This window comes from Aotus nancymaae, unplaced genomic scaffold (assembly GCF_030222135.1).
Source record: "Aotus nancymaae isolate 86718 unplaced genomic scaffold, 86718_ANA_hifiasm-v0.15.2.pri h1tg000007l, whole genome shotgun sequence".
Classification (NCBI taxonomy): domain Eukaryota; kingdom Metazoa; phylum Chordata; class Mammalia; order Primates; family Aotidae; genus Aotus; species Aotus nancymaae.
Genome location: NW_026988418.1, coordinates 55,342,224 through 55,351,962, shown reverse-complemented (window position 1 = coordinate 55,351,962; position 9,739 = coordinate 55,342,224). Strand labels below are relative to the sequence as shown.

At 45.2% G+C, this 9,739-nt stretch overlaps 1 protein-coding gene across 1 annotated transcript; it reads right to left on the bottom strand.

Annotated features, from left to right (window-relative positions):
* Positions 1-680: 680 nt before the first annotated feature.
* Positions 681-7,537, bottom strand: NBPF8 (NBPF member 8). Its single transcript, XM_021674158.2, has 7 exons — positions 7,398-7,537; positions 7,098-7,309; positions 5,595-5,685; positions 4,105-4,319; positions 3,008-3,086; positions 1,944-2,155; positions 681-736 (listed from the first exon to the last, which is right to left on the bottom strand). The coding sequence occupies exons 2-7, from the start codon at positions 7,273-7,275 to the stop codon at positions 681-683; spliced, it is 831 nt and encodes a 276-aa protein (XP_021529833.2). The 5' UTR covers positions 7,276-7,309; positions 7,398-7,537.
* Positions 7,538-9,739: the final 2,202 nt, after the last annotated feature.

Below are 9,739 nucleotides of genomic sequence, written 5' to 3'. Positions count from 1 at the left end.
GACAGAATATAAACACCGGACCGGATCAAAACCACTGCGCCCAGCTTGTTCTATAGGGAGGACCACAGGAGAGGCCAGAGGAAGCCAAGTACAGTCTTCTCAGAGAGACACAACCATCCTTCCCTGTGTTGAGCAGGAGACAGAGAGGCAGGTGCTCAGCGCACTGGGCAGACAATGAGCTGGGGAGAAAGAGATGGAGGGATCCCTGTGGGAAACTGCCAGGACACAGTGCATTCAGCACTTTTACACACATTTTGTTGAAATTAGCATCAGAGGCCAAATGAATACAGGTTCTTGAATCTTCACAGAAAGAGTTCCTGTATCCTCAACCTCACTTGTTCTCAAAACTGTGAGCGTGATATGAGTTGTTTTCATTCACTTTCCTGCTAGCAAATAGTTGCAAACATGGAAATGCCAAAGAGGCAGACAGCAGGTGAGATCAGGAAATCCCTGAGTTTGGTCAGTTCACCTGGCTCAACTGACTGTCAGTTCCAATGTTTGAAAAGGATTAAGAAATCGAAACCTATTCAAGTACCACAATAAAGAAGACAACATTGTTAAAGGGATAATTTGCAGTTGGATGGATGGATAAGACACTTCTATTCATCACTTTCTTTCCTATTTTCCCGGGATCCCTGGTCTCCAGGTGTCACTTTTGAGCTAACACCCCATAAATCCAGTTACCTGGGGGGCACTGGTGTGTTCCCTTCCTCTTCTTCATGATCATTTTGATTTCCTGTAAACAAATTCGGAAGAGCAGGTCACAGTCAGCAAATCACACTTCACACAGGACCAAATCAGTGTCCAGTCGCAGCACAGGGACATAAATATCCTCAGTGTAAGAATGTGATATTCTGACAGGCAGGTTCTAATGCTCTCTAGATCAAGTCTCATCAGAAGTAGCTAAGCCTGCTTTCCAGACCAATGGGACAAAATCTCCCTCATCTGATAGATCATAATCACATATCCTCTGACCTAAGTCAGTGCAAACATTAAACAAAACTTGTTCCCCATAATCTTCAAAACTGGCCCTAGCTACTCTCCAGAAGTGTTGCTGCAATACTGATTTATCTCATCATATGTCCTGGTCAATGAATTGTTAGAGAAATTTATATTTATATTTATATTTCTCCTGGTGTCAAGGTGACTGCATAGCTAAGACAAGCTGACTTAAAGAGACCAGGACTGAGGCCAAGAAGAGTGAAACCAGGAAAACGTCATCTCCACATACGTAGACAAGGCTGTCAGTGGCCATGGACAAGCATAGAAACTCCATGGACATTGTACAGGGACATGATGACATCATTACAGGTGACAAGAGACATCGGAACCGGGCTAGAAGGCTGACAGATACCTCCTGTACACCTCCTTTACAAAGGTGGCTATGAATTTGTCACATCTGCCTGTGGTCCAGTAACCTGATACTGGGGCCAGGGAGAAGTGGAAAGCCATCGGGCCCACTGATATCTGTATTAAATATTCCATCCTAGTCCTCCCTCCCTCCCTCCCTTCCTTCCTTCCCTCCTTCCTTCTTTTTTCCTTTCTTCTTTTTTTTTGAGATAGAGTCTCTCTCTGTCACCCAGGGTGGAGTGCAGTGGTGCAGTCGTGACTCACTGCAGCCTCACCTTCCTGTGCTCAGATGATTCTCCCGCAGGCTCCTGAGTAGTTGGGACTACAGGTGTGCATCACTGTGCCTGGGTAATTTTTCATATTCTTTGTAAAGATGGATTCCACCACGTTTCCCAAACTGATCTTGAACTCCCGAACTCATGTGATCCACCCACCTGGGCCTCCCAAAGTGCTGAAATTACAGGTGTGAGCCACTGCACCCAGCTCCATCCTACTTTCTGATTCAAACCAATGTGTATGTATACAGCCTGTGCTCAGAATCGATCTTCCTCAGCCTAGACAGAGGTACGAGGGGCAAAGAATATGGAGGCTACCTGGGAGAATGTTTAGAGCGTCCTCCCATTGATCCTGAGAGCTTTCACTGTCTACAGTCAGAGCAGAGTCGACTTTGTCTTCCTCAAATATGACTTTGGCGCTCCTGTGAGGCTGGTTGGAGTCAGAAGGGCCGTCGCTGTTTGAACAAGGGACAGCGCATTCCTCCAGTGAGTCCTGAGGGACTTCCTTTTCCTCATCCTTGTGCACCTCCCTGATGAGCCAGGTAGAATAGAGATGATACAGATTAAACCAAGAGGGATTGGACCCCAGGAATTCCCAGCTGGTTTTGACGGGAGGCATAAGGTAATGGTCCCAGAAAGCAAAGGGGAGGTTCCATTTAAGAGGGAACAGGCAATCCTCCTCTCTCTGCAACAGAGCATGGCTGCCATGGGAACCAGAGAGGAAGAGAGCAGCTGGTGTTCATTGCACTGGACAGATAGGAGCTGAGAACGGCAGAGATTCAGCTGCTTCTGTATGATACAGTCTTCAGAGCACACACACAGAACCAAAGACAGCTGCCACACCGTGTGTCTAAGCTGGGTTGTATTTAACATACTGTGGCCAAGGAAATACAGGTGTCTGAGCCACGGAGATGGTGTGCCTTCCAGATTTTTTAAAATTTTAACATTGTGACATGAAATGTACATTTTTCCAGGTACTTTTCTTGGTGTTTAACTTTGCTAGATGCTTCCCAATTCCTCTGCTTGTTGCCTCTTTGCTGTTTATCTTCCCTAACAAGAGTCTAAAGACAACCATGTAGAAAGCGGCTTTGCACCTCGTCCTGGCTTTCACTACAGGGGAGGACAGGTCTCCTCTGTGTGTGCAGGAAGTCCCTAAGGCTAGTGAGGTCATCAAGGGTAGTGCTTACAGGTACCACGAAGACAATGGACAAACATGTTAATGGGGCTATTTCCTTGTTGGTGAGTGTGTGAAGTCAGTGCACTCTGCAGCTGTCTGTATCCTGCATCTGGAATCTGTGACTACCTTCACCTACCTTATGTTCTGTCTGAGACCTTTTCCGTATTTCACCACCCATTACCCGCTCCTGATTATTCAGTGTTACCTGGGAGCAGCTGATTCCTGTACTTTCTTGACCTCCTCATCTGTATCATCTTCATCCTCCTCTTCGTCATCTTCTGGAACTACAGAAGCATCTATTCAGATATTTCCCACTTCACCCACTGGAATCACAGTCAGCCCTATGTGTACTGAGACATGAGCATGCATAGATGGGTCTGCATTGTACTGAACACTCTCATGTTTTATCTTTAACCTGACAGGTTTTCCTGATTCATGAGGCGACGTGTTTCTGATCTGGAGAGTCACCATCAAGATGTGGCCAAATAGTGAAAAGATATCTTGCTCCCCATATTACTGCAGGCTTGCCCAGCCTCTCTCTAAGCTTCAGCAGCTGTCTCCCCAATCCTGCCTCACTTCTGATACCCAGGCACAGGCTCTGTGTCCTGTTACAGCTTACATTAAAACCTGTATCTTTCTCTTACGACAGGACAAACTAACTTGTCCCACAATACTCTACACATCAGGGACTTCGTGGGCCCTCCAAGAGGCTTCCACTGTCTTATCCAGGAACACACTCTCCATGTGGAGTACTTCAAATAGACGGCTTCCTACCACCAAATGCCCCCCACATCCAGTGCCTTCTCCAACACCACACAGCAAGGGGCTTTATCTCATCGTGAGATATAGTCATAAGTGTTCCCACGTTTGAATGCAAGAGACAATTTGTCTGCCTTTACAGATTTAGAGACAGGAACTCAGGAAGGATAAATTAATCGGTTCTCCACAGTTGCTAAAGACATTGCTGAAGATAGAGTCTGGAACCCTCATTCTTAGTCCAGGGCTCTTTTTACTCTAACAAGCTGCCTCCTGCCACAGCCTCCTTCCTGTCCTTTAAAACTGGACGGATGCTGCCTCTTGCCCCAAAGACCACGTTCCAGCAAGAAATGAGGAGACATTTGCAATACTGTGACCTCCAACCCCATGGGTTTTCCATCTCAGTTTTTGCCCAGGAAGTCCTGGTCATGTCATGGCTACGAATTTTTAGTGGAAAGAAATAAAATTGTCATTGTGGAGGTGTGGTGGTCTGGGGACTTTCATAAGCCCGGGGCTGTGTGTCATCAGGGCCTGTGTCCACCTTACCTGGGCTGAGCTTGTTGACAAGATGTTCTGCCAGCCTGTGCCCCTTAGCCAGCTGCTCTCGGAGGTCCTGACCCTGGGACTTGTCAGGGTCATCAGGAGTGAGGAGGGCCTTGAAATGCTGATCCAGTGAGCGGGAGGCATCTCTCGCTTCCCGTAACTTCTCCCGTAACTGGGTCAGCTCCTTTGCCTGAGAGTGAACCAGGGCTTTATATTGCCTACGGTGAGATAGCAGAGAAAGTTTAATTACGGAAAGGGATGAGTGATCAGTTTTAATACTGCAATGGAGGTTTATGTGAGAATGTCCTCAAGGAGCCCTCCAAGCAGAAGGTCACAACATATTTGGGGAAATGCCTGTGGTCCAGAGGAATGTGTGTGTGTGTGTGTGTGTGTGTGTGTGTGTGTGTGTGTGTCTATAGCATATCTATATCTATATCTATATATTTTGAGATGACAAAGATTAAACCACGAGGGATTGAACCCCAGGAATTCCCAACTGGTTTTGACAGGAGGCATAAGGTAGTGGTCCCAGAAAGCAAAGGGGAGGTTCCATTTAAGAGGGAACAGGCAATCCTCCTCTCTCTGCAAGAGAGTACGGCTGCCATATTATGTATATAAAATATAATAATAAAAAAAATTCATTTATTTTTTAAAGCAGGGTATGGTGGCTCACACCTGTGATCTGAGCACTTTGAGATGCTGAGGCGGGCAGAACCTGAGATTGGGTGTTCAAACCCGGCCTGGCCAACATGGTGAAACTCTGTCTCTACTAAAAATACAAAAATTAGCCAGGCATGGTGGTGTACACCTCTAGTCCCAGCTGCTTGGGAGGCCGAGACAGGAGAATTGCTTGAACTTTGGGGGCTTCCTCTGTATCAGAGAGAGCTCCTGTGAGATCCTCTATGATGTTCCATTCATTTTTTTCTTCTGTAAACAAAAGTCAGTGTCTTCCCAAATCGGTTTCAAAAGGATGTCCTTTCAGCTCCTCACTTTAGCCATGGACATTTCTATGTGAAAATTCACATAGTGCATCGGGCAGTGACTGGAAACAGAGCCGTGCACAGAAATGTGGCCAGGTGCAGATGGGGTGAATCGTAAAGATGAAAGAAGAAAAGAATGACAGGTCAAGAAGGCAGTATTGACTGAATGAATGAGCTGCTGCAGTCAGTCAGGAGGTGACTCTAAGGGTAAATGGGATAGAGTGTAAATGCTGCTGGATGGTTCACTTTCTTTTAATTAATTTTGGATATGCGAATTTTGACTCAACATTTAGTTGTTATAAAAAGAGTAAACAAAGCTCAAGGAAACAACTGCAACCCGTAACTTGCTAAGATTACTGTTCTGTTTTATGAGTGTTGGTGTGAAATGTGCCTGCCATGTAAATGCCTGTCCTGGTCCTGGCCCAGCTTAGCTCCTGGCTCTCCCAGCTGAACTGCTGCGCTTCAGAGATTCACACCTCTGCCCACCTTCCTGTCCCCACGGCATCTGCTCACCTGAGCTCCTCGGCTTGCCGGAGCTTCTTCTCTGTGAACTGCACTTCATCCATCAGCAGAGAGTCTATGATGTCTCTGTACACTTCACCATCTGAGAAAAGACAGTCACGCCTGCCTCAGTGGAAGGCTGGACAGGCTGCTGTGGTCACTGCCTACGTGGCAGGTGGCAGCGTCCATCCCAAGGACAAAAGCATCTCCACTATCAGGCTCCAGTGAGGGATTTCCTCATTTTTAATTATCAACCTCCCAACTTGCTGGCATCTGATACTCTCCAACTTAGAGATGGGGAAAAAGAAACTCGGTAGCACATCAAGTAACTTGACAGGATGATTCACCTGGGATGAGGCAGAGTCAGAATTCATAGCCCCCGAGGTCTGACTCTTAGTTTTGGGCAACGTTCCCAAGCCTTGTAGCCTCTCCTGTAAAACACTGTATGGGGGCATGAAGTTCTGATATTCTGGACAGTGGGAAATGCCCTTAGGGCTATGGGACTCACGGACCCCCTGGAACTGGGAATTTCAAGCACAAATTTTTCAAAGATTTGAAAATTCATATCTGAATATAATTGCATAAAATATGAGGCATTAGACCCTGAAGTCATAAAAGAAATATGGCCAAATACTAATAAAGTTTGAATTAAGTTAGAAATAGTAGAATAAAGAACTAATAGTGTTTACTCTGTGCCAAGTATTGTTCCAGGAGATTTAGAAGAAACAGGTCATGTCATTCATTGCAGCAATTTACAGAGGTAGGTATTATTATAATACCCAAAGAACAGATGAGGAAACTGAGGCACAGAGAAGCTAGGCAACTTGGACGGAGCCCAGGAGTCTGGCCCAGGCTCCCTGCTCCACACGCTACACTGTGACCTCCACAATGTCTAATGTGCTGTCTTTCTTCCTCTTTAGAATAAGAGCCTGTGCCCCAGGAAGCAGGACTTCCCTCTCACCAGGGTACTCCCTGCTCTTGATGCCCTCCCGTATAGATGCCACACTTACCATTAGGAGCAGTCTCCTCTTTAAGCTCCTTAGAGCAGGTACTCTGTACTGTCACCACGTTTCCCTCAGGGTCCCCAGAACAGAGATTTGCCTACTGGGCCTCAAAGAAGCTTAAACTGAATGGCAGTTCTTTGGTCCCAGACATTTACTAACAGACTACAAGTTATTTGTCTGCAGGATCTTACAGGGTACAGAAAGGATTCTCGTAAACTTGATTTAGCCTCTTGCTGAGGAGAGCAAGTGCTTCTGCGCCTGTGTGAGAGTCAGTAAGTAGGATTTTAACTCTAGTCCTACCTCACACCAGACTGCTAACGTGGAAAAGTTGCTAAACACATCGTGCCTCCATTTTCCATCCTTAACACAATACAATGAAGTTAAAGTACCCATTTCTATTTCCCTAGAACTAAGGGAAGGATGAAATTAATTTAGATGAAGGGACCGTTCAGTATCTCAGAGAGAAGCAGGCGCTCATTCACTTTTGTGATGATGAATCTATAGAACTTACCGCATTTCTTCAGTTGCTTGGCCAGAGAGTAGGCAGTAGCTTGACTTACAAGAAATTTCTCTTTGAGGTCTTGGAACTGCTGTTGGCTCTCTGCCAGCTGGGAGCGTAATTCCTGGTTGATTTCTAGGATGTTCATCTCTGCCCTCTCCCTGGATAAATGTCCAGCAGATGCCATCATGCTGACGTTGGTGGCAGAAGAGGTATAACAGGGACTAGGGAGAAGAAACCCGAACACATGATGGGTCAAAAACTAGTGAAATCAACTATTAGTGAGGGATGACAACAGCTGGAATGGTTGACTTATGGTTAAGAAGAACTTGATCAACACCCCACAGCAGTTTAGAGTCCTTAACAGCAAAAACAGCGTTTAGGATGCCTGAGCTCAGAGCCGAAGGCACTGCCTGTAGCTCTGCTTCTGACAAGAGTGAGGGAGGTCGCAGCCAGCGTGCCAGGTAACCATCTGCAGTTGCAATAACAGAATTAGAAGGTGGGGTGTCATGGAATCTTAGGAGCCCTGCATTCCAATTGCCCAGGCTGTGCTGAAACCCAAGGCCCCCTGGTCTCACCTGAGAGTCACTGATGAGGACCATTTCCTCAGCAGTCCCTCTCAGTATTTGCACATCCTTGTGACAGTGCTGCAGACTCACCTCTTTCTTAATACGTCTAAGCACATTCCTCATTGTCCATCTCTTGTGTGTATAAAATCATCAAGGTAGAGACAGTTTCCCAAAAGTTTATATTTTCTTAGTGGTCTTCAGGAAGTCACCCCACCTTCTCTAAGTTAAAACAGATCTTAAGGCTTTTCCACATATGAAAGATGTCAAACTTTTAGACTGCCATGATATCTTCTGGGTTCTGCATTTTTTTTTCTGTACCTACTGAAAAGTTAATGAATAATTTATTTTTAAAAATATTTTCTCCCCTGGGCTCAGTATTCTCCTCGCTGCATCCCGTTATTATGTTGATTTCTTTTCTCTTACTGAGGCAGCATCTTGGCTTTTCATTACACTTACAACCAGTTCACATCCCTAAGTGCAAAGCTCTTCCTCTATCTGTGGGTTGATTTGTTTCTTTGATGTCACTGAACACTTTTTTCATGCTTGTCACTTATCAATATCATTCTGTCTCACAAGAGCTCTTTTCAAGGTATCAAGTGATCAAAATCATCTGTGTATATCCCCTGAAAACGTGTGTGATTGTATATTATGGAATATTGTTGGAGACACACACACACACGCGCACACACACACACACACACATATATTTGCTATAACACCATTGACGTGTTGTTGCCTTCACCCAGCAGAACCTGGCAAGATCATGGTCATGGTCGGGGTGGTTGATGATGCTCATTGTGTCTCACTGTGACCCAGTCTTGCTTCTCCACTTACCCTCGTCTTGCTGAAGCATCTCCACACATCGTCCAATTCCGTCAGTGATTCGGGCTCCTCTCAAAGCTCCCTGAAATGGGTCCAGGTCTCAGGCTGTCAGACACATTCCAGATACAAAAGCAACTGACGCTGCAGAGCCACTGAACTCCAGCCTGGGTGACAGAGCAAGACTCCGACTAGTCAAGGTTTTTTGTGAATGGGCCGACACTGAGGGGGCAGAAATGTTCTGTGGTCTGGACTCACTGCTGCAGGACTTGCGCCGGGACCTTCTTACCAAGAGCATCAGTGGAGCCTCCACTTCCAATGTCACTGTTGCCATGACTGCCAAGACGCTAGGCCTGCTGGTGGACAAAGAAGGTGTCCTCGGCAATTTCACCAACGAGAAATATCATGAAATGGCCTCCCACCTTCAGCGTTCCCAGTGCTGACCTCCTCTGTCACTTCCCCTCCACCGCTCCCCACAGCTTTGCACCCCTTTCCTTCCCATATACACATACACCATTTTTATTTTGAGGCTATTACCCCACACCCCTTGTTACTGCCAAAACCACATGGGCTGGGGGACAGGGCTAGATGGACAGACATCTCCCCCTACCCATACCCCTCCTGTGTGTGGTTGGAAAACTTTTTTGTTTTGCAGATTTGGGTATTTTTTCCTGAGTAAAAAAGATTCTACTAAAAAAAGTCAAATAACTGTACATATGTGGGCATATCATTTGAATCTGTATTCTTTGACTTTGATATATTTATGAATACTCACACCAGTCCTATCGTTTTGAAATGACTGTAGCTTTAAAATCAGGTTTGAAATCTAGCAGAGTAAGTCCTCCAACCTATCGCTTTTTCAAGACCAACTTGCCTATTCTAGGTTCTTTGATTTTCAAACACATTTTGAAATTAGCTTTTAAATTTCTCTAAAATCTCCTACTAGAAATATTAATCAGAATTGTGTTGCTGTAATATGCTAACCAAATTGAGTCTTCCAGTCAACGAACATGATATGTATTTCTCTATTTAGTCTTCTTGAATTTCTCTCACCGATTGCTTTTAGGGGACTTTTTTTTTTTTTTTTTTTTTGCTTTTAGGGGACTTATACCTGCTTCATTATATGTATTCTTAAGCATGTAGTGATTCTGGATATTAATCTCTTTTGTGTTTTATTGAATTTCATTTTCTAGCCTCTAATTGTTAGTATGCAGAAATTAAGATGATCAAATCAGCTTTATAAAGGTGTAATTTAGGTACAAGAGA

Excerpts from the sequence above, each read along its gene's own strand:
- NBPF8 (XM_021674158.2), bottom strand. The coding sequence starts at position 7,275 with ATGATGGCATCTGCTGGACATTTATCCAGGGAGAGGGCAGAGATGAAC. Across the intron at positions 5,686-7,097 it reads CAAGCAACTGAAGAAATGCG|ATGGTGAAGTGTACAGAGAC; the intron begins GTAAGTTCTATA and ends GTCTTTTCTCAG. Across the intron at positions 3,087-4,104 it reads TGTCAACAAGCTCAGCCCAG|TTCCAGAAGATGACGAAGAG; the intron begins GTAAGGTGGACA and ends ATGCTTCTGTAG.